Genomic DNA, 24,240 nt, shown 5'->3' with positions numbered 1-24,240 from the left:
CGCGGCTCAGAAGAGCAAAGCCAAGAACGGGGCAAAAAAAACACCTTTCCAGCAAACAACACACAAACTGTTATCCAGCCCGACGAGCAAAGGCTTGTGACCCGCTCCTTCCCAGAAGGAGGAGAGCCCGGGCCAGCTCTGGGGGGCCAGGGCAGGGGGGGGGTCAGGGCCTGGAGCCGGTTTCAGGAACCACTGTGGCAAAATACCGCCCCCCCCCCCCCGACCATCCCTGCCGCACAGGCCATCCCGTCGGCGCCCTGTGCTGGGATCGCGGTAATCGCACAAAACACCTAATGGCTTCACACACCATCATGGGTCTCCTGTGCCAGGACATTTGAAAAGTGGGGTGTCACCAGTCGCACGGGAGAGGAATGATCCCGCAAACGAGGGGTCACGTAAATGGGAGTCCCCAGTGGTGGGATATCGCAGAAACCTAAAGTGTGGAGAGGGATCGTGGCGGAAAACACTGCACAAAATATATTTGCTGTAGTTTTTTTTTTAATTTTAAATGTTTATTTTAGAGAGAAAGAGAGAGAGCGCGCGTGAGCAGGAGAGGGGCAGAGAGAGAGAGGGAGACACAGAATCGAAAGCAGGCTCCAGGCTCTGAGCTGTCAGCATCGAGCCTGACGCGGGGCTCGAACCCACGAACCGCGAGATCATGACCTGAGCCGAAGTCGGACGCTTCACCGACGGAGCCCCCCCAGGCGCCCCCCCATTTGCTGTAATTTTTTAACATTCAGATCCCCTTCTAGACTCTCACATACAGTCTTGGGGAGGATCAGAATAAAACACAAATGTGCTCTTTTCTTTCCGTGTTTTCCGCTTTGTTAGGTTTCATAAATTTAAAACCTAAATAGAGATTATTTATCCCTCATAGTTTTTGACGTAAACGCCCGGGTCCAAACTACACGGGCGCCTCCCCTCCAAACCTCGCCTACCGCTACATGGTCAGCCCCTGGAAAGTGGGACATCACAGCCGGTGGCCCCCGGCTCACCTCAGACTCTTCATTTGAAGTTGGTACAGAAAGGGTTGTCGGGGAGGTGGTCTGGGTTTCCCGGAGGTGACACAAAGCTCAAAGTGGCCTCTTTCTCCCTGTTACCTCAATGTTTACTGGCGTTCAGCCCCATAATGAGTGACAGATCACTTCCGTAAGGAAGGAGGGCTGCAGACAAATACGGTCATCCCACGGGGCCAGTAGGTAACACGAAGCAGCATTTTGCGCCCCGTGTGCTCCCCCCAGCCCCTCACCCCTGGCACAAACCTCACAGACCTGCACCCAGACCAGGAGTGCGACCTCCCCACTCCCTGGGGCACCCCCCCTTCCTGCACACGGGGCCCTGCTCTGGCCTGAGGTGCCCACCACCCGTCATCTTGTGTTGGGTCAACAGCGCCCAGGCAAGCGTGAGGCACGGGTCCCCGAGTCAGAGACAGCGGGAGGGAGACGCAACACTGACCTCATAGATAAAGTACACCTTGGCCCCCACGTATATTCCCATGCGCACCACAGCACGGACAGCAGCATTCATACCTGCGGAAGGAAGGGGACAGAGTCAGTGACCAGACTGGGGCGATTCGGGTGCTGCCATGTAACCCACTGTGACCACGGGGGAGCCACGAGCCCGCGCGGCGGGCTCCTCACACGGACGACGGGCCTGGCGTGCACGTCCGGGGTCAGGGCCAGGCGGCCGGCGCGCTGAGGGCACACGGCCGGGGCGCGTCACTGTCCGAGAGCCCGGGGCACCCTGACGGTCACCGCAGACAGAGGCGGGACCCCGGCCCGGAGGAGTTGGTAGGCAACACAGCCCATCGGCGAGACAGCAGAGAGACCGGGGCTTATCTGTAGTTAGACGGACTCAACTTGACATGGACGAGGGCTGCCTCTGCGACCGGAGGAGGAAAATCGTTATTTCGTTAGCAGCTGGCGGTGTAAAGAATGTCTCGGTGAAGGGCCTTAAATTCAAACTAAGTCATGCCGTTTATCAAAAGAAAAGCCAGCCCAATACGGTATGAATAAATACCTCCTCAAGATAAATCTAGGACATGCTCCACACTTGCCCAGAGGACGCTACCTAGAGGGGATTAAAGTGGTTTTGTGTGACACAGCCTCGTGCTCTCAGGACACCCCGACTCGTTCTCCACGGGAGCCCCACTTTTGAGCGGCGCACCTGGGCCGGGCAAGCCCTGGGGAGAGCGGAGGGAACAGGAAACTGCAAACCCTGTGTCATCACGTAGAGGCCGGCCCGCGAGGCCAGGATTCGGGAGGGGACGGTCGGTCCCAGGCCTCGAACAGGCAGCTCCCGGCTCCCAGCCGACATGCGGGACACCGGGTCGCTCCCCTGCCTCCCCTGCTAACTCACGTTTCAGACACAAATGTCAGGACTGCAGAGGCTGGAGAACACGGGCCACGAAGGAAAGGCCACCCCTGGTAATACACGGAAGGCACGTGGCTCCCAGGAGCGTTACAGACACGGACACGAAATTCGTACGTACTGGGAGGGCAAAGCCACCCAGAAGACAGGCAGAGATGGTCATAGCTGAGCCACGTCTGAGACCCGAGAACATGGCTGTTGGCTCTCAAAGGCTACAGTAGTCACGTGGCTGGACGAGCATGGGGCCCAGACTTTAGAAATAAGTCCACGTTTAACGCACACGTAAAACGTACACGTCCGTGGACACGTGCACATCTGCGAGCCATCACTTCCCGGTCGAACCCCGTTTGAGGACCTACGGATTAACAGCTGTTCGGTCCTCCAGACCCTCAGACGCTGCACATCAGGGCACAGCCTCCGCGCCCCCCACGTGCTGCCTTTCCTGTACGTGCTCTCCGTGCTGCTGCCCACGCTGGACCCACACACCACGACAGCCTCTGCCCTCGAAACTGGCATTTCTCCCCACGTTTGCCCCACATCCCGCCCTGTGCCTCTAACCTTATCTACACCACGGCCAGAGGACTGGAGCGGCTGTATGTCTTTGGTTAGTTACGACACAAGTAATTTATAAACACGTTCTTCTTGTTAAAAAACTACGGGGCGCCTGGGTGGCTCCGTCAGTTAAGCGGCCGACATCGGCTGAGGTCACGATCTCACGGCCTGTGGGTTCGAGCCCACGATCTCGCGGTCCGTGCTGACAGCTCGGAGCCTGGAGCCTGCTTCGGATTCTGTGTCTCCCTCTCTCTGCCCCTTCCCCTGCCCACACTCTGTCTCTCGCTCTCTCAAAAATAAATAAACATTAAAAAAATGTTTTAAATATTATAGGGCGCCTGGGTGGCTAAGCCAGTTAAGCATCTGACTCTTGATTTTGGCTCAGGTCTTCATCATGGCTCATGAGATTTCGGCTCTGTGGGGTCAGCAAGGATTCTCCCTTTCTCTCTGTCCCTTCCTACCCCCCTCCCTCTCGCTCTCTCTCTCAAAATAAATTAATAAATTCATTTATCCATTTAAAACGTTTATTTATTTTGAGAGACAGAGCATGTGCACACGTGCACACACACACACACACACACGAGCACACACAGGTGGGGGAGGGGCAGAGAATGAGAATCTCAAGCAGACTCATGCTTAGCACAGATCAGTGACATCATGACCTGAGCTGAAATCAAGAGTCAGATGCTTAACCAACGGAGCCCCCCAGGCGCCCCAGGGTCTCCTGCGTCGGCACCCACAAACTCGGATATGCCCATGTCCCTGCCCTCGATTCGACAGGGCCTGCACGCGTCGAGCCAAACTCCTCAGGGACAGGTTGTCCAGCACGGGGACTCTATCTACCTGCTCGGCCCCACCTAGATGCTCAACCTTGAATCTCACGGTCGGTCGTCTCCACTGCACAAGCCCACAGCTCCCCCCGAAATGTCACCGCGTCCCAGTCAGACACGCTGGATGCCCTCCCTCGACCTGCAGATGGGGCTCCAGACCCCCAGAGACTCCCTGCGAGCCCCCACCCACCCCTCGTCCCTGGAGGAGTGGCACAGTGTGGGCTCTCACACCTGTGCGGGCGGCCTGTGCGTCCCCCGTGGCCGTGTCAGGTGGGCGGCTGGGGGGACAACACAGCTGCTTAGCGTCCCCCCCAACTGGCTCCAGGATTCCGGGGCTTACGCTGCAGCCACTGTCACAGGGAAACTGACCCCGAGCCCTTCAACGGCACCATCCCCGGGTGGGAAGTATGATAAACACCGACTTCCGGGCCGTCACCCTCCTGAATGCCCCTCCTTTACGAGGCGTCATTCCCAAGGGGCCCCTCACACAGGCACGATAAATGGGGCTTTTGCGCCATGTAAGTGGCTGAAGGAAGGAACTGTGACAAGTAGACATGATCCGGAGGGGACGCCCCCGAGTCCCTGTGGGATAAAAGCCTGCTCCGACTGTAACCTGTCATGGGAGGCCCCCTGCCTGCATCCCACCCCTGCCTCCTACCCCTGCACTCACCTCTGCAGTCACCCCTGCATCCTACCCCTGCACCCCACCCCTGCATCCTACCCCTGTAGTCACCCCTGCCTCCCACCCCTGCACTCACCTCTGCAGTCATCCCTGCATCCCACCCCTGCATCCTCCCTCTGCACTCACCCCTGCACTCACTTCTGCACCCCACCCCTGCATCCTACCCCTGTAGTCACCCCTGCCTCCCACCCCTGCACTCACCTCTGCAGTCACCCCTGCATCCCACCCCTGCATCCCACCCCTGCACTCACCTCTGCAGTCACCCTGCATCCCACCCCTGCACTCACCTCTGCACCCCACCCACCCCTGCAGTCACCCCTGCCTCCCACCCCTGCAGTCACCCCTGCCTCCCACCCCTGCACTCACCTCTGCAGTCACCCCTGCATCCTACCCCTGCACTCACCTCTGCACCCCACCCCTGCATCCTACCCCTGTAGTCACCCCTGCCTCCCACCCCTGCACTCACCTCTGCAGTCACCCTGCATCCCACCCCTGCACTCACCTCTGCACCCCACCCACCCCTGCAGTCACCCCTGCCTCCCACCCCTGCACTCACCTCAGCAGTCACCCCTGCAGTCACCCCTGCACTCACCTCTGCACCCCACCCCTGCATCCTACCCCTGCAGTCACCCCTGCCTCCCACCCCTGCACTCACCTCTGCAGTCATCCCTGCATCCCACCCCTGCATCCTTCCTCTGCACTCACCCCTGCACCCCGCTCCTACACTCACATCCCACTCAGTGCCCACCTACCACTGGGTATCCCCCTGGGCCCTGGCAGAGTCCCTGGGGGCCTCTGGGGGAGGGAGGAGCTTGAGCATTTCCACCAAGTTCCCGGGGAGGGGCAGACGGAGAACAGTCGGGCCAGCGCATCCTGAAAACCCCCTCCAAGACTCACTGGGCTTTAACTCACTTACTCGCAAGTGAGTCATCTAGTGAAGCCAGCCGGCCTCTTGCCACAGCTCGGAGCTCCGCCTGGGGCCTGGGGAGGGGCCATGCCTGTGGCTAATAACCAGCTGGGGTGGACGCTCACAGGAAGCCTGAGGGGTCCGGAGCCCCCCTGGGCGGATGAGGAAGTCGGGCTCCGAGCACAGAAACTGAGACGCCAAGGGAACAAAACCCGGCGGGGAAGCCTTGGCCTGCAGTCAGACTTAGAGCTGGTGCAGAGTCTGCAGCGGGAAGGCTGTGCTGGAATCCCCAAAGCCACCGCGAGGGATCCAGATGCCCCCTGGGCCCCAATGCCTGTCTAAGTGCTCGGGGCGGGGCCTGTGGGTTAGTCAGCCCTCGTGGGTCCTCCTCCCACCGGGCGGGGTGGGGCCCGGGTGGCCGCCTTCCAGGGAGGGGACCCAGGAGGACAAAAGCCAGGGAAAGGGGAAGACACCCCTGCTCCCCAACAGCCTGCCTCACAGGGTTCCTTCCTCGTGCTTTCGCTTTTGCTTCGGTGGCCACGTCGGGGAATTAAAGCAACTCTCCTGATTGTTATCATGGGGAAATGTCATCTTGCTGCCGAGTCAGAATCTTAGTGCTTCGAGAGCAGTCGCCTCGTCGTTCGCAGAAATGTAAACCCGGCCTTCAGGGAATGTGGAGTCTGGTTACGGGCACCCAGAATGACCAAACCTTGGGGGAACGAGGGGGCAGCGAGGTGGGAAATGTGTGCTGGTGACTTGAGACGCAGCAGAAAGATCGGACCCTGAAGTTGTTCTGATCTTACGTATTCGCTGCTTCGCACCAAACTAGGGTGCAGGTAGGAGCGTCTGGTCAGATCTTCCCTCCCTGGAGGTCAGGGAGCGCCGGGGACCTGTTTCCAAACGCTTCCTGAGGTCTGTTCTGATGACGTTTAAACTCTGAGGAATCTTGGGGCGCCTGGGTGGCTCAGTCGGCCAAGCGTCTCTCGGTTTCAGCTCGGGTCCTGATCTCAGGGTTTGTGGGATCGAGCCCTGTGTCGGGTTCTGTGCTGACAGTGCAGAGTCTGCTCGGGAGTCTCTGTCTCCCTCTCTGCCCCTCCCCTTCCCTCTCTCTCTCTCTCTCTCAAAAAATAAATAACAAGTAAACTTAAAAAAAAAAGAAAAGAAGCTTCATCTGTAAGAAGTAAGGGATATGCTGATTCTAATAAAACGAGTGGGGCGCGTCTTGTGTTTCCCACGTGATCGGAAGAGTATAATCAACCTCCTGACTTAACCCTCTTAACGGTATGGAGCGATTTTCCCCACTCGTCACCTTCCCTTCCCTAATTAGTCCCTACTTAAATTCCTTTTGGAAAAATAAAGCCCAGCTGTTCAGCCCTGTCACCGGCCTCTGTCTGAATTCACGCGCCTCTTTGTACCGAAGCAGCCATCAGCGTGTGTCAGAAAACAAGCTAAAGCACCGTTACCTTGCTCCTGCGCCTAAGGTTCTCCATTAAGCCTCCCCGTTTAATAATGTAGGTAGGAGGGGCGAGGGGGGGGAGGTCACCAGGAGAGCTGTGTCCGGGGCTGGCTCCCCCGGGATCAGTTGGCAAGCTGGGAGCTCCCCCGCACCCTGTGCTATCCACATCACTGCCCGCGTGAAAAGTCGGGGGAAAACGTGGGCACGCGTTCACTCGTCCAGCCGTCCGGTGCACACGGATGGGGCATCGTCTCCTCGCCAGGCACTGGTGCCCTACATCACTGGCCAAACAGGACGGTTCCGGGCCCGAGAAACCAATACACTGCCAAGGAGGAGAGCGCGGGCAGAGCGGGGCTGGGGGACTGGGTGTGGGGTCCGGTGGGGGGTGGAGCGGAGCCAGCGTGCCCGCCCCGGAGAAGCCTGGGAGAAGCCTGGGTGACAGGGAGCGGGAGAGGCCAGGCACTCCGAGCCTGCCACACACCATGTCCCAGTGCCCACCACGGACACCGAGACCACAGCCAGCAGTCCCCTGCACGCCATCCGAGCTTCCACACAAAGGCTCGGGGGGGACCCTTTATATCCAAGCGGCCGCGGCCACCGCGGGGGCTGAAGCCCCACTGTCCCTGGTGCGGCCCCGGACTGTGCCAAGATGCACTGTGTCAGATAACAGAGCGCATGTCAAGGCTCAGCACGGAAACAAAAAAGTGAAACGTCCTATTAATGGTCTTTATATTAATGATGGACTAAAATACTAGGTTGAATAAAATATACATTTACAATTAACGTCTCCTGTTTCTTTCCCCTTTTTAAAATTTGTTTATGTTTATTTATATTTTAGAGGGAGAGAGAGAGCGAGCGAGCACGAGCAGGAGAGGAGTAGAGGGAGGGAGACACAGAATCCAAAACAGGCTCCAGGCTCCGAGCTGTCAGCACAGAGCCCGATGTGGGGCCCGAACCCACGAACCATGAGATCATGACCTGGGCCAAAGTCGGACGCTCAACCGACTGAGCCCCCCAGGAGCCCCTGTTTTCCCTTCTGTAATGCGGTGGCTACACGGTGACATCCATAATGGGCCTCATGTGGGAGCCTGGTTTCTATCGCACAGCAGTGGAATCTACTTCTGAATCCACACTGTAACAGTGGTGTGGTCTCTTGCCGGGAGCATCAGAGCAAAGCTCCTTGGAAAGGCGGAGAATATTCCAGGCACCTAACAGCTCATCCCCTGCTGATGGGTTTTCCCTGGACCTCCCATTGTTCACTAGTCTAAGCAAGGCTATCAAGAACATTCTACCAACCTGCCTGCTTCCACCGCTGCTCCCGGCTCTGCCTTTCTTCCTGCCCTACTGTGAGCTCCTACCTGAGGCCAAACCCTCCACCTGCAAAGTCACCCGACCCTCCTGGGTCCCCGCCATAGGGGTGTCTTGCCAGGGGCCCAGCTCCAGTCCTGCAACCCTCCAGCTATGGCCCAATCCTGCTCCCCATGAGACCCTAAACTTGGGCTTTGCACCCGCACCTCAGGTGGCTTCCCTGAACCCACAAGGCAAATCCAAAGTCCTCACTGCCTGCCCCTCCCCGGAACCTCACCCACTTGGCCCTGACCTCTTCCCCCAGCCCCTGCATGCCCCCCCCAGCCCCTGCACGCCCCCCCCCGCCCCCATGCCAGGGTACTGTGCGCTGGTTCACCCCTCAGACCCCCATGGGGCGTGTGGAGAGTCTCTGCGCACAGGTGTCCCGGGCCTTCCAGAAACAGGCTCTCTGCCGGGTCTGGCTCCCTGACAGAGGGCGTCCGCCGTCTGCCCCGGGCATCACTCCGCACCCAGGCAGCCTCGCTCATTGATGGGAGGAGGACACGGGAAGGGGAATCAAACCCCAGGAATATAATCCAGAGCTGAGCCGAGGAGGAAGGGCCGTGGGCAGCCACTGCACCTGCTCTGCCAACCGCTTCCCAGTCGAAGACAAGTCCAGCCACATCACTTGTTTACACACTCTATGCAAGGAGTCCTATGCGTAACCCTCCCAGTCAAGGTCCTCGTCCTGATGGGCCGAGCTGCCCCGTGGACCCCGACTCCAGCGTGGCCCTGAGCCGACCAGAGGGACCAGAGGTGCGGTGCCCAGACCCGCGACACCAGAACGCGCCTCAGCAAGACCCCTGGGTGGCTTCTGCGAAACCAGGGGGACAAAGCTCCAGAGCCCCCAGGGGCAGGAGGGCGGGGCAGCGTCCCTGGATGGAAGACCCTCACTGGGAAGGAGGGGAGAGGAAGGGGGAGCAAGAAGGGAGTTGGGGAGAGGACAGCAGGTGAGCGATTCTGCGGCTTTGTTATGCACATGAGCACTGGAGGCCCTGCCCAGGGGAGAGTGGGACCCCGGCGGGACCCTGGTGGAGAGCAGGAACCAGGCTATTCACCCCCAACAGCCCCAGGGTTCTGGGAGGCCCGGCTCCACACTCTCTCCACACTCTCGTCCTGACAGGTACAACATGTGTAATTCCAGGCACGCTAAGTACATGGCGGCAAAGACATCTGGGAAAACGGGGTGGGGGGGGCCCCCGGGCAGGTGCACCAAATACAGACAGTGCACCCCGCGGAGCTTGCTGAGAAGAGGGAGGTGGACACACAGCACCCCGACCATTTTTAACATAAAGCCCCCTGCCCTTTGTCCAAATACACCCTCCTGACCTAATTACAATCGCAGCAAGCATACAGTTTTGGGTCCCCACGTTTGCTGTCACCCCGTCCCGGCCCGTCTCTGTGTTTCTAATGGTGATGGCTCCTGGTGGCCCCTCTGGTGGGCAGAGCGGCCCCCGGGGGCCCCCGGCTCCCCCCGATGAAACGTTTCAGTTCCGAGCCAAAGGTGTTTGCTTCCCGTAACCGGGTTTGAGTTTTTCTGAAAGACGACCAAGTGTCCAGAGTCTAAGTCACCTGGGTGTGCCACACGGTGCGTGTGCCACAGTTCCAGAAAACGGTGCGATGGCTGATTGCCCGCGGCGCTCACGGGGTTACCGCTGTGATTCTAATACACTGCTGCCAGGACGCAACAGTTTTTGCTAAATTAATTATTACGTCTTAAGTGGAAAAGAAAAACCCGTTACAGAACGTATGCAGACAGAGTTCCAGGGCAGTGAGGGGCCCCAGAGCCCTCGGAGACAAGATGCCCACCGGCCCCCGCTTCCCTCTGCATCAAGCTGGGCTCCTGTCACGTGTCCAACGGCAGGACCACCCTCCTGCCCGAGGCCCCGAGACCAGAGAGCCTCACATTCCCGACTACAGTGCTCAAGTTGCTCAAGTTCGAATCTTCGAGGCCTTGGCGTTCCCAGGCACCGCTCTGCAGAAGGACTGCTTTTGATTAGGGAGGTTCAGGCATCAAAATGACTTCATGAGAAAAGGAAGGAGCCAGAACTCCAGTCGCCCGGCATTTTGCGACAGGGAGTGGCCCACAGGCCTCAGGGAGAGTCGGGGGAGTCAGGGGAGCCGTGCAGCAAACGCTCGAGAGCCTGCCCCGTGCCGCGTCCCGTGCTGGACCCCAGAAACGCACTTGGGGAGAGACACTGGGGTCCCCCTCCTCCCGTGCCCTCTGCACCCACGCGGCCCGGCCCTGTCTACCACTTAGAGCTGAAGGCAGGCAGCTCCCCACAAAGCCCGCTTGCCCCCGTGCGCACTAAATTAGCACAGAGTAGCGCCTGCACAGCCCAGATGGCAGGTACTCATCCTGCAAGTTATTCTTGCTGATGCTGGAAAGGCTGATCCAGACTCCGCTCATGTGAGCTCCCCGAATACTGTACTCATGCCTGCTTTGCCTCAGGTGAAAGAGGGACTCAGCCTTCCTAGCCTCGCTGCCCTGGGTTCCCACACCTTCTCAGCTGCACCCGGCCTCCCGGAGCCCACACTCTGAATCATGTTGGGTGAGTGACACAATCTTGCTGGAGGGTGGCTGCTTAGTCATGGAAAGGCTGTCCATCCAGCAAGGTGGAAAATCCGTTTAAACTTGCAGACGTCCTTGCGACAACAGAAGAAGCCCAAAGAATGAGAAGCACAATAAGGTCTAGAAATAGCCTTCCTTAAGGGGCGGGGCGGGGGGCTGTGGGAATACAGATGAGGGGATTTTTTTTTTCTTTCTTCTTCTTCTTTTTTAAATAACTACACGAAACTCGAGTAGAAAACAAAAGCACTCCATCACTCTGGTATCGACGTGGGACTGCTTCGGCTGCCCCAGTGCTATCGCTGTAAACACGCATTTTCTGCTCCCCTCACAAAGCTGTGGAAAAATCATCCATACAATGTTGAGCCAGCTGGGCTTTGCCCACTTTGGAGCGTTAACTTGGACCTGAACTTTACAGCCTCACCGAAGAAAGGCCCCCGGAGAGCATGGCCTGCTGGGAAGTACCGGGGATTGAGAGCTCACAGGGCTTTGCCTAAATCCCGCCAAATGCCACGTATGAGCCACGTGACCTGAACGAAGTCACTCGCGAGTCTGTAGGACCTTCTCCCCACCTCGAAAATGAAGACATACGCACCGTGGAGTAACGTAATGAGGCCTGGAGGCGGGAAGCGTAGCGCTCCCGGCCCCCCAAATAGTAGCCATGGTCACCTCCACGTGGAATCCGACCATCATTCCACACCGGATTAGCAAACTACCTTGTGGGGCTCCTGGGGGGCTCAGTCGGTTAAGCCTCCGACTTCGGCTCAGGTCGTGATCTCACAGTTCTTGAGTTCGAGACCCGCGGCGGGCTCTGTGCTGACAGCTCGGAGCCTGAGCCTGCTTCGGATTCCGTGTCTCCCTCTCTCTCTGCCCCTCCCCTGCTCATGCGCTCATGCTCTCTCTCTCTCTCTCTCTCTCTCAAAAATAAAAAGATTTCTAAAAATTAAAGAAAAAAGAAAACTACCTTGAAATTAAGGCTTGCACATGCTCTCCTGGATCTTTAGCTATGAGCAAAACTCTCCTACCTTGGCTGACAGAATCTGGAATCAAGATAAAATGGGGAAAGAACAGAGCGTCTTGACAGCATCTCTAGGAACAACCTTCTCTAGGGGTCTCTAAATCTGCTGCTGCTGAGACTGACCGAGCACACGCCAGGAGGAGCTTTCTCAGACAGAAGGGGATCGAGACCCTCAGTCAGAGCTCAAAATACCAAAGCAGGAGATGCTGCTTCCCATGGAGTTCCAGACAACACGTGTTGTTCCAGACAACACGGAGTCGAGGGCCTCAGCTCCGCGGGATAAATGCCCAGACCACGGGAGGCTCTCCCAGGGGCAGCCCGATGCCCACCTGAGAGTGTCAGGCGTTTCCCATTAATCTGACACCACCCGAGCGGCCTTCTCATGTCTGGGTCTCAACGTTTCCTCTCCCAGTGACCAGCTGTGTGGACTCAACTGGCCTCTTGTTACTTACAACTACTCACAGGTGGCTGAGCCAGGAGAAGGGACAGAAAATGCTGACTCTCCTGTGCCATCACCTCGAGTCCGTGCACATCACCTACCAGGCAGCTGAGCAAGCTCTTGGACGGGGGTTCAAAAGAATGACCCGTCCATGTATTTTCACCAGACACAGAGCCTTAATTGTAAAACAACCTTGAAACTCTGACCCTGAAGCCCTGTGGTTTAAAAGCCAGTCCGTCTTCCTGCCCAACGGTGCATCCCCCTGTCGAGGCCCAGATTAAGATTCACCCAGGATGCTTCCGAACGTGTGCCAGCCCACGTCTCCACACGCACGTGCTTTTCAAGCCGCCGGTTGACGGGGAAGCCACTCTGAGCCCCACGGCGACCCCACCCGGACTCCACGTGGCACACCTTGGGTGTTTACTTAAGCGACAAGACAGTGTTCCCCCGTGTTTCCAGGCCGGGCCAGTGCCCTGTCACAACACTTCGCGCCTCCGGAATGTTTACTCCCGGGATCACTTTACTAGAATACTAGGTCACCGGGGAACTGCTCGATCAGCCGGGGGTACCCCCTCCGGAAGGGAAGGCGGGCCTGTGTGGGTGGGGGAAGGGGGGCGGTGAGCAGCACGGCTGCCTCCCAGGGTGGAAGAGGCGGCTCCCGCCGGGACTCCCGCTCTGCGGTGCGGGCAGCATGCAGTCCCCGCGCCGGGTGCCCAGGGCCAAGGGCGCAGGGCGCGAGGGTGGCGACTGGCCCGGCATCACGTAGACGCGCGAAGGGCGGGGCTGAGGCCACAGCGCCCCAACCTGCCGCCCCCGCGCCAGCCACGCCCGGCTCAAGGGCAACGGGAAGGTCACGGGCGCGGTGGGCGGTGGGGGGGGGGAGGGGAAGTGCCAGGCAGCGCGCTCCAGCATCCTTCCGCCTCGCGTGGCCCAGAAACGCGCCCGCGTCCGGCTGGAGCAGGAGGGGGTTGAAAACACCAGCAGACCCAGCTGGATGGGCGCCTGCAGCCCCGGCCATCTCTAGGCTGCGAGGACGCCTCGGGTCCACTTCCCAGCGGTCGGCGTGCCCCACCCATCGATGCACCTGGGCCAGGAAACCCCACCGTCCGAGAGCTCCTGTGGCCCCACGTGCACCCAGCGCCAGAGGCCGGGCGTGGCCGGGTCACCCCCCCCCCCTTAACTATAAACATCTCTTGGGTGTCCGCGGCCCCGGGCTTGCGTCCCCCTCTCCCCAAGGCGGCCTCCACATGGTGGGGGTGGCGGGGAGGGGTAGAGTCCGCGCCCCGGGCGCTGGCGACGCCCCGGAGTCCCCGGCTTCCTGGTCCTTCCCCCCCAGAGGAGGCCGGCGGGGCGGGCCTAGCGACCCATTCCCGTCTTCGGTTTTGTCAGCGGAGCGGCGGAAACCGGGCCCGGGGGCCCCCGCGCGGGTCCCCTCGCGCTCCCCGCCGCGCCCCGCAATGCAACAGCGGGGAGCCCGCCCGCGCGGCGCGGGGACGCGAATCCGCAGGACGCGCGGCGGGGACCGGCCGCTCTTCCCGCAAGGGGAGGGGGGTCGAGGGGGAGGGAGCCGCGGCATCCGGGGGGCCGCGCTCTCCCCAAGCCTCGGAGGGGCATCGCCCCGCCCTACGACTCCGAGGAGAAATGACCTCGGGAGACCCCGTCCCCAGCCCCAGTTTAAAACATAAACGTGGGGGTGGGAAATTAACCGATCTTCCTGATAAAGCGTCCCCGGGCCACAACCCCCCTCCTCCTGCCCCCTCCCCCGCCGCAGCCACCCCTTCCGAGGCCGCTCCGCCCACTCGTGCCCCGGAAGGCCCCCCTGCGGCTCCCGGGCGCCGGGGCGGGCCCCCACCCTCGTCTTATCCGCGCACCCCCTCCTCCTCGCCTCTTCGGGGCTCCCATCGCCGCTCCCCGCTCGCCCCGGGCACCCCGTCCCCGCTTCCCGGGCCCTCCTCCCATCACCCCTCCCCGGCCGGCCGGGCGGCCGCGCACCTTGGGCATCCCCGCCGCTGGTCAGCACGCCGATGGCCTTGCCGGCCCCGGAGAGGTGCTCCAGGAACTTTCGGAAGGAGCCCTTGCGGGCGGAGACGTCGTCGTCGTCCATGGCGAGCAGGCCGAGCAGTGCCGGGGCGGGCGCGCAGCAGCCTGGACCCCGCCCGCGCCGCCGCCACTCGGAACCGTCCGCCCCGGCCGCGCCGCGCGCGCCAATGGGCGGCCTAGGGCGGGCTCCGGGGCGCGGGGGCGGGGCCGGGGCGCGCCAGCCGCAGGTGGGGGCAATTCGGGAGGGGGGCAGGCGGAGCGAGCGGGGCAGGTGGGCGGGGGCAAGGCGGGGCGGGGGGGGGGGGCTCCAGGTGGCACGGGGTGGGGGACGAGCTGCAGGTGGAGGGCGCGCCGCTGGTGGGCGGGGCGTCCCGGGTGGGCGGGATCGCAGCGGCCGGGGGAGCCTGGCAGGTGGCCGCGAGCGCCGCAGGTGGCGGGTGTATCCCGGTGGGCGGAGCATCGCAGGGGGCGGGCGTAGCGGGCGCTGGCGGGGCGGGGGGAAGGGAGCGGGCGGGAGAGAGCGCGGGGTGGGTAGGGGGCCCCGCAGGTGGCGGGACTGGCACCGCGGGTGGGCGGAGCGTCCTCGGTGGGCGGGATCGCAGCCTTTGAAGGGAGCGCACCACGTAGGGGGCCGGAACCCCGACCGAGGCGCTCCCCGCTTCCCGCTGGATGCCTCCCGGGCGGCGCTGCGGGCGCCCCCGCTTTCTCTCGGGCTCGCCCTGCTTTCACCTGCGGCCCGGGGCGGGGGGACGTGCCGCGATCCTCCGGTCGGTGGGCAAAAGTGGGCAGCGCTGGCTGGCGGTGTCCAAGCCCTGGGCCCGCCCCCGGCTGGAGGAGAAGGAAGTGACCCCGCGAGGTGGCCTTAGCGACATCCTGGCGCCAGACCTGGATGTCCAGAAGCCAGTGGGGCTGGGGCGGGGGGTAGGAAAGGCTTGGGGTGGGGGGATCTAAGACCTAAGTTCTTCCCTAAGGACCCCGACTAGCTCCTGCGTCGCCAGCCAGAAGCTCCCACACTCTGTTGCGAATGTCCAAACCTAAAACATTCCTATGCAGCATGTCGGTGACGGATGGACCGGCCGACTTTTTACAGAGCTCAGCTCACTGCCAGTTACCTGCTTCGGATGTGGAGCCGGTCCCTCTTAGAGGCCTGTGTGACCGGGGCTCTGGGCTGGGTCACAGTTACCCCAAAGAAAACCGCTCACAGACGCCCATGGACCGTGCAGGGTGGGGATAGCACACGCCTGAGCCTGCAGCCGCTCAGGAAATGTTTGCCCAGTGGGTACAAAGTGGAAAAAGAGCCCCCGGACTCGTGGAGATAACCCAGAGAACTCTGTAATAGCAACACGAACAACCATTTCTGTAGGCGCCCCCCCCCCAGCCAAATGATGGGGGTACACACCTTTATGGGGTGCCTGCCTCGTCCCAGCTCCACCCCAGCCCCTAGCTTACCTCTCGGAGCATCAAAACTGTATTGTAAAAGAGATGAGGCTGGAGGTCAGAATTACTGGTGAGTCCCTAAACCGCGGTCATCAGAGCCGCCGGGCCTGGTTTCCCCTCCCCCAGCGCAACCCCTGAGGCCCACCTTTGGAGTGCGGCCGGCAGTATGTATTTTTTTTTTTTCAACATTTATTTATTTTTGGGACAGAGAAAGACAGAGCATGAACGGGGGAGAGGCAGAGAGAGGGAGACACAGAATCTGAAACAGGCTCCAGGCTCTGAGCCATCAGCCCAGAGCCCGACGCGGGGCTCGAACTCACGGACCTCACGGACCGTGAGATCGTGACCTGGCTGAAGTCGGATGCTTAACCGACTGCGCCACCCAGGCGCCCCGGCAGTATGTATTTTTAACAAGCCCCAGAAGTGTTCTGATGATTGCCAAGTCTGAGTGACTGCCCGTGAGCCTGAGCAGGGTAGGGGCTGCAGAAAAGGAAGGCTGGGCCTTTGGGGGAGGGGCCGGTAGATGGCTGGTGGGTGCCCTTCACTCTACCAGAGCAGAGGAGGGAGCCAGGCTGCACCCACAGGCCGTGAACCCCCAGCCTCGGGTGTGTGTTCTAGAATCACCCACCCCTTCCTAGAGCATCCTACGCTTCAGAAAGTTGGTGCACACTGAATTTTATTTTAGGCAAAAGCCCTTTATAGCTTCTTGGACAATTGATACTTTTTAAATTTGAAGTTAGAGATTGGTCATTGTCATTGAATTGTCTGCAACAGACAAAACAATAGAAATAAACGGAGTCCAAACATGACAATAGGTTAAGTAAATTATTGTAAAAATGTACACCTGAGGGGCGCCTGGGGGTTCAGTCATTAAGCATCAGACTTAGGCCATCATCTCACAGTACATGAGTTCCAGCCCCACATCGGGCTCTGTGCTGACTGCCCAGAGCCCACGTGGGATTCTCTCTCTTCCTTTCTCTCCCTCAGTCTCTCTGTTCCTCCTGCACGTGCTCTCTCAAAATAAATAAATAAACATTGAAAAAAATAGTCACATGCCTCAAAAAAATACACACTGGAAGTTTTCAATTATTGTTACTATTCTGAAGATAAATATCTATTGACATGGAAATATGTTCAGGGTATGTGAGAGACAAAAACCACAAGCCTGTGTGTGTGCATGCACACGTGCGTGCATCTACATGTAAGCAGATGGAGATATTTTTATTTCCTTTTGATTACTGTGAGAATTCTCTTTTCCTGCAATGAGCAAGTGTGGTTTGGGAATAAACGTGTGAGAGTGAGTTAAAAAAGAGATAAGGCCGAGACTTGTCAGATCCCCCAAGGTTTTGTCTGTTTTGCAAAAGCTGAGGTCTATGTGTGCAGAGTTGTGGTTCATGTGCGTGAACATTACTCTTCCCCACCTGTGCTGGAGCTCAGACCCACCGCTCGGAGGGTCAGCTCTTCAGCTAAGGTGGAAAGACAGAACCACGTCTCCTGTCTTATTCTTTTGCAACACATGTATCTCAATAGTTTTTTTCAAACCTTCGACTGATTTTTTTTTTTTTTTTTTTAATGTAGCTTTGGCCTTAGGATAGAATCCCTGATAGGAGAGGGGAGATTGCGGGCTGTAGGGACCTCCAGAAGCACATGACCTGAGGGCTAGTTCCCCATCGCTGCCTACAAGGAGCCCCAAACTTTTGTGGCATACACTCACGTCACAGGAATAACTGTCCAGGGGTCAGGGATTCAGGCAGCTCTGTTAGCCGCTGCCCAAAGTCTGTCACGGGCTGCAGCAAGGCATCGGCCGGGGTCTCAAGGCTCATCTGAGGCTCCGCAGGGAAGGGTCTGCCTTCTGCACACAGCCCCCCACCCTGCTGGCAGGATTCTTTTCCTTCCGGGCTGTTGGTCGAAGGGTCTCAGCCCTGCCCAGGCTGCAGGCTCTAACTCCGTCCCTCATCTTGGCCATTTCCTTCCTTTCCGACCATGGGGACAGCTTGGAGCTAATCGGCAAGAACACTACATAGCCATCACCCTTTTCCGCATGCCTCACACCCCTTCTCCTTCTTCCCAGAATTTGGTAAGTCCTCGAACCAGTGCTCAGTCATCTGCTAGACTAGGGAATGCCTCGGCAGCCCCTTCCTCCCCCGGCCTGCTGTCTTTCTGTGTCCTTGTCCACGTTTAAAAATAATTCTGCTCTGAGTCTAACGGCCAAACTTTAAATTATATATAGAGCAGTTGGATGCTTTCCAGGACCTCGATGCAGAATCATGTTGCCCTGAGCCACTTAGAATATCTAGACGCTGGGGAAAACGTGGCAAAGAAGACGGTCTCCTTACATCTGCCAGGTACAGAGTTTTGGCAGTGTCTTGGCTGTTCCGAGTTTTGACCCTCGAGGTAGCTCCGTCAGGGAACTGGAGCCTCTCGCAGAATAACGTTTTCCTTCTTGCGACGTTGGTGCAGGTTGATTAGTGGAGACTTCCTTGTGCTTCTAACACATCGAAGTAACAGGAGGCCACAGTCCTGTGTGAGAGGGACGTGGTGACTGGGTGGAGGGCTTGACCCGTTCAGAGGCACATTGTCTTAGCACATCCACAGTTACCGGTGCGTGGATGAGGAGGGAGAGAGACGGCTTGCAACATAAGTCATAGAGGAACTTCCCAGCTGGAAAAGGAAACGCTGATTCAAGCGCGGTTACGGCCTCGTGGATAATTTTACGTGTCCCTTGAGTGGGTCATAGGCTGCCCAGATGTCTGGTTAAATATGCCTCTGGGCGTGTCTCCGAGGCTGTTTCTGGATCCCGTTAGCATTTGAGTGCAGGGACTCAGTAAAGCAGATTTCCCTCCCCGCTGTGGGTGGGCCTCCCCCAACCCGGTGAAGGCACGGATAGGCTAAAAAGGAGGAGAAAGGGGCATTGGTGCCCTCTGCGTGCTGCGTGAGCTGGGACATCCACCTTCCACGCGCTCTCGGTTCTTGGCCTGTGGGTTTGGACTGGCTTTCCCGGATCCCCAGTCCGCGCACGGACAGAGGGACATCTCAGCCTCCAGAGCTGCCCGATGACACAGCTCTTCGTGTGTGTGTACGTATATCCCGCTGCCTCTGTCTCTCCAGACAGCCGTGACTAGTACACACAGCAGGTCAGATACGTGACCTGTGGTCGCTGCGCGTTGCTAACCTGAATGCACGTTGGCATGTTGCCTACGCACACCTGTGTCCTCTGCGGGCGTCTGAAAGTTTGAATTTATAACGACTGGTGTCTAGGGCTCCTTACTCTCGGAATGGAAGTGATTCGTGGCTGAGCCGGTCGAGGGCGAACACCGAAGTATCTGAGGCCAAAGCCATAAACAGTAACCCTTTTTCAGTTTGCAAACGGGCGCACAGACCATACGTGCGTCCGTGGCAGGTGCCAGCATCCAGCGGGAGGTTTTAACATTTGGGGGGTAAACTTTCTGAGGGTCTGACGCAAGCCACAGACCTCTTCCTCTGCCCCCAAGTGCGTACATACACACGTAGCTGGCGCCCGCTGCAGACCGTCGAGGGGACTCATGGGCCGGGGGGCAGTGGGCGTGGCCGGGCCCGGGATGCAGCTGGAGGGCACAGCCCTGGTCACCAGCCCTGGGGGAGGGGGGGGGGCGCAGACATCTCTGAGTCCCGAGTCGTGGACGGCCTCTCTCCAGCTGCCCACCTGCAAGCACTCTTCTAGTAGGAGGCTGAGCTCAGCTGGACATGTTTGAGCCCAGACCGAACGGGGACTAAGGGGTCTGGGAGGAAGCTGGCGGTCTTGGGCCTGAGTCTGTTGTGCTCAGACGGCGCCTCCTGCCCCCCCCCCCCCACCGCAGCCCAGAAGCCCCCAGAGCCACCTCGGAGCTCCCGGGTCTCCCACCGAGAGGGGACATGTGGACGCCCTCGGACTGACTAGTCTTCTGCTGGCGACCCCCTCCGGCCCTGAGCCATTCCCTCAGTTCAAGCACGCGTCCAGCAGAGCAAGGCTGAGCACCTCTGCACGGGCCGCGTCCCTGGGACCTGCTTGTCCCCCTCACCGCGGTCCCAAGGGCGGCAGGCCCGGGGGTCACTCCCCTGTTTCCCTGGCGCCCCACTGACCGGGTCACTTAGGCTCTCTGCTGTCAGGGCCCCTGTGAAGGGCGCATTCTGGGGCCATTCGCTCGTCATGGGGACAAGTCAGCTTGCTTCGCAGAGGAGCCTGGAGGACTGAGACAGACAGACACACGGGCGGGAAGGGGGGACTGAAGCTCACCATCTCTGGTTCCCTGCAGCCCAGGCCGGTGCCTCCACATTGCCACCAAACCTGCTCCGCCTTCTCCCACACTGCCCCTCCTCCCGTCATGCCCAGCCCCCCTCCCCTCCTCACTTCCACCTCCCGACCCCTCCCACACCAACCCCTCCTCCCCTCGTGCCCAACCCCAGCCCCTCCCCACCTCCACCTCCCGACCCCTCCCACACGGCCCCTCCTCCCGACCCCTCCCACACCGCCCCACCCACCTCCCGACCCCTCCCACACGGCCCCTCCTCCCGACCCCTCCCACACCACCCTGCCCACCTCCACCTCCCGACCCCTCCCACACGGCCCCTCCTCCCGACCTCCCCCACACCGCCTGCCCACCTCCACCGCCCGTCCCCTCTCATACCGCCCCGCCCACCTCCACCTTCCGACCCCTCCCAAACCGCCCCTCCTCCCCTGGAGCCCAGCCCAGGCCCCTCCCCACCTCCACCTCCCGACCCCTCCCACACGGCCCCTCCTCTCGACCCCTCTCACACCGCCCCGCCCACCTCCACCTCCCGACACCTCCCACACCGCCCCGCCCACCTCCACCTCCCGACCCCTCCCACACGGCCCCTCCTCCCGACCCCTCCCACACCGCCTGCCCACCTCCACCTCCCGTCCCCTCTCATACCACCCCGCCCACCTCCACCTTCCGACCGCTCCCAAACTGCCCCTCCTCCCCTGGAGCCCAGCCCAGGCCCCTCTCCACCTCCACCTCCCGACCCCTCCCACACCAACCCCTCCTCCTCTCGTGCCCAGGCCCCGCCCCTCCACACCTCCACCTCCCGATCCCTCCCACACCGCCCGCCCACATCCCTCTACTGACCCCTCCCACACCACCCCTCCTCCCGTCGTGCCCAGCCCCTCCCCACCTCCCCCTCCTGACCCCTCCCACACTGCCCCTCCTCCCCTCGAGCCCAGCCCACGCCCCTCCCCACCTCCGCCTCCTGGCCCCTCCCACACGGCCCCTCCTCCCGACCCCTCCCACACCGCCCGCCCACCTCCACCTCCCGACCCCTCTCACACCGCCCCGCCCACCTCCACCTCCCGACCCCTCCCACACGGCCCCTCCTCTCGACCCCTCCCACACCACCCTGCCCACCTCCACCTCCCGTCGTCCCCTCTAACACCGCCCCGCCCACCTCCACCTTCCGACCCCTCCCACACCGCCCCCCTCCCCTGGAGCCCAGCCCAGGCCCCTCCCCACCTCCACCTCCCGACCCCTCCCACACGGCCCCTCCTCCCGACCCCTCCCACACCGCTTGCCCACCTCCACCTCCCGACCCCTCCCACACCGCCCGCCCACCTCCCCCTCCTGACCCCTCCCACACCACCCCTCCTCCTGAACCCTCCCACACTAAACCTCCTCCCATCATGCCCAGCCCCCCCGCCCACCTCCACCTCCCAACCCCTCCCACTCTGCCCCTCCTCCCGTCATGCCCAGCCCCCTCCCCACCTCCACCTCCCGACCCCTCCCACACCACCCCGCCCACCTCCACCTCCCGACCCCTCCCACACCGCCCGCCCACCTCCCCCTACTGACCCCTCCCACACCAACCCCTCCTCCCGTCGTGCCCAGCCCCTCCCCACCTCCGCCTCCTGGCCCCTCCCACACGGCCCCTCCTCCCGACCCCTCCCACACCGCCCCGCCCACCTCCACCTTCTGAACCCTCCCACACCGCCCCTCCTCCTCTCGAGCCCAGCCCATACCCCTCCCCACCTCCACCTCCCGACCCCTCCCACACCACCCCTCCCCACCTCCACCTCCCGACCCCTCCCACACGGCCCCTCCTCTCGACCCCTGCCACACCACCCTGCCCACCTCCACCTCCCGACCCCTCCCACACGGCCCCTCCTCCCGACCCCCCCCCCACACCGCCTGCCCACCTCCACCTTCCGACACCTCCCACACCGCCCCTCCTCCCCTGGAGCCCAGCCCAGGCCCCTCCCCACCTCCACCTCCCGACCCCTCCCACACCAACCCCTCCTCCCCTCGAGCCCAGCCCCCGCCCCTCCCCACCTCCACCGCCCGACCCCTCCAGACACCTAGCAGCTGGCTGCCCAAACAACCAAGAAATAAAGGAGCTTTTGAACATGCTGACCCCACTTCTTTTTCCTCGGTTGTTGGAAACCATGTGGGGCCATGTGGTACCCCCCCCACCCCGTCCGCCCCCTGCCCCTCAAAACCTTTTCTGTTGCCTGGTTCTATCCCTGTTGCTCTGGTACATGAATTAACGTGAAGATAGAACAGAACACCTCCGGGCGCCAGGGGGCTCAGTCGGTTGGTTAAGCGTCCAACTCTTGATGTCAGCTCAGGTGGTGATCTCAGAGCTGTGAGTTCGAGCCCCGCGTCAAGCTGTGCGCTGGCAGCGTGCAGCCTGCTTGGGACTCTCTCTCTCTCTCTCTCTCTCTCTCTCCCCCCCCCCCCCCCCCGCTCTCTCTTTCAAAAAATTCAAAAAATAAATACAGAAACTAAAAAAAAAGTCTATGTTAAAAAAAAGAACACATGGGGCGCCTGGGTGACTCAAGTCGGTTGAGCGTCAGACTTGGGCTCAGGTCACGATCTCACGGTTTGTGGGTTCGAGCCCTGCATAGAGCTCTGTGCTGACAGCTCAGAGCCTGGAGCCTGCTTCAGATTCCGTGTCTCCCTCTCTGCCTCTCCCTCTCTCTCAAAAATAAACATTAAAAAAATTTTTAGGGCCGTCTGGGTGGCTCAGTCGGTTGAGCGTCCAACTTCAGCTAGGGTCATGATCTTACGGTTGGAGAGTTCGAGCCCCGCGTCCGGCTTTGTGCCGACAGCTCGGAGCCTGGAGCCTGCTTTGGATTCTGCGTCTCCCTCTCTCTCTGCCCCTCCCCCGCTCATGCTCTGTCTCTCTCTCTCTCTCTCAAAAGTAAATAAAAATTAAAAAAAAAAGAATGACACAAAATGTTCTGGTGATGATACAATAAGGGAAGATCAAACCATCTCAGGAACGTTCTATTATTCGTCACGGACGTGGTGGGACTGATTTCTTTTTATGGGCTCCTGGGATAAGCAAGTGGGAGAAGCCTGGAATTTAGTTCTTACTTTGTGGCACATAAAATGCCAGACAGTAGGCACGAATGTCACGGCGTCTCCTTCCATCCCAATGTTGGGTCCACGTTTTATTTTCATTCCCCTGGGTTAGCGCTGTCTGCTTCCTGTGTCCCAGAAATTTCTGGAAGGAATAGCATTCGGCAAGCCCCGATTAGTCCCGGGCCGTCTGTCAGAAGTTCCTCATCGACATCAAGAAGGTGGCTCTTTCCCACAAGGAGGGTGTTCATGACTCAGCCCAGCTCCTGACAAGCCCCGGAAAACCTTTCCGGGCGCAGATGTCCTCTGAATAGCACAGCTTTCAAACTCCAGGCGCCAGAAAACAGCTTCAAGAGCACAGAAGGGTCGGCCCTGATTCCTGCCACCTTGCCGAAACCTTCCCTCTCAGTCCCCCCTCCACCTGGGCTCAGGCCTCTTCCCAGCTCCCTCCTAACTCGCTTTGGAATGACCCCCAGGAAACAAATGTCTAATGATTAGAGTCGGCATACACACCTTCCACATTCAGGAAAAAGAAGAAAACACGCACAGGCATGGGAGTTTTCAGGCAGAGGAGGGCAAATTCTTAGGATCCCATGAGTCTCTGTCTCGGGTCCGTGCTCATGATATCCTCCCTGAGCATCTATGGATTTCCAGCCCGTCCCTCAAGGTGCGACTCAAAGCGGAGGCAGCTAATTCCGTCCCCCTTCCTCTCTTCTAACGAACCACACAGACTGAGCCAAAGACTGCCCTTCCCAGGCTTCTTTGTAGATCGGCCTGGCCACCCTGGGACTCTGTTCTGGCCCAGGAGGTGACAGTGGGATTGTTGAGGAGGACTTTCAGAAAGACTGCTTAAAAAAGAGTCAAACTACCAGCCTTTTCCCTCTTCTTGTTGCTTGGAATGCAGATGTGATGGCATGATCCAAGTCACCGCAGTGGAGCATGAGGCACTCTCAAAGATCATCAACAGGGACAGCAGAGGGCGCTGCAGACGAGTCTGGGCTCTGAGATCTCTGTGCAGCAGATGCAGGGGGTGGGGGTGGGGGGGTGCGTGGGGCATCGCCTGTCTTCAGATCTTCTTGATGGGCCAGGTTGGACCTTTACATGTATGAGCTGCTCTGAGCCGGAGTTTTCTGTTACATGAGCTGAACCGGACCCTAAATGACACATGCCTCCTGCTTGTATTCTAGGACACTTTCTGATCTGTCGGGGGAACCGTGTTCTCCCAGAAACTCCTACACGGTGGAAAGGGCTTGCTCATTGGA

At 60.1% G+C, this 24,240-nt stretch overlaps 1 protein-coding gene across 6 annotated transcripts in view; it reads right to left on the bottom strand.

Annotated features, from left to right (window-relative positions):
* The window catches only part of LOC101097072 (phosphofructokinase, platelet), a 55,487-nt gene extending 41,127 nt beyond the window's left edge, over positions 1-14,360 (bottom strand). For 2 of the 6 annotated variants that reach the window (XM_045060809.1, XM_045060811.1), the window contains exons 1-2: positions 14,163-14,357; positions 1,456-1,529 (exon numbers count right to left, since the gene is read on the bottom strand). In XM_045060809.1, coding sequence (XP_044916744.1) covers positions 1,456-1,529; positions 14,163-14,274 — 186 coding nt within the window. In that variant the 5' untranslated portion in view covers positions 14,275-14,357. Of the gene's footprint in view, positions 1-1,455; positions 1,530-14,162 lie in introns of all 6 variants that reach the window. The other 4 variants (XM_045060814.1, XM_045060813.1, XM_045060810.1 and 1 more) reach the window with 4 other exon arrangements.
* Positions 14,361-24,240: the final 9,880 nt, after the last annotated feature.

This window comes from Felis catus, chromosome B4, assembly GCF_018350175.1.
Source record: "Felis catus isolate Fca126 chromosome B4, F.catus_Fca126_mat1.0, whole genome shotgun sequence".
In the NCBI taxonomy this organism is placed as follows: Eukaryota; Metazoa; Chordata; class Mammalia; order Carnivora; family Felidae; genus Felis; species Felis catus.
This window is presented reverse-complemented; position numbering and strand designations above follow the sequence as displayed.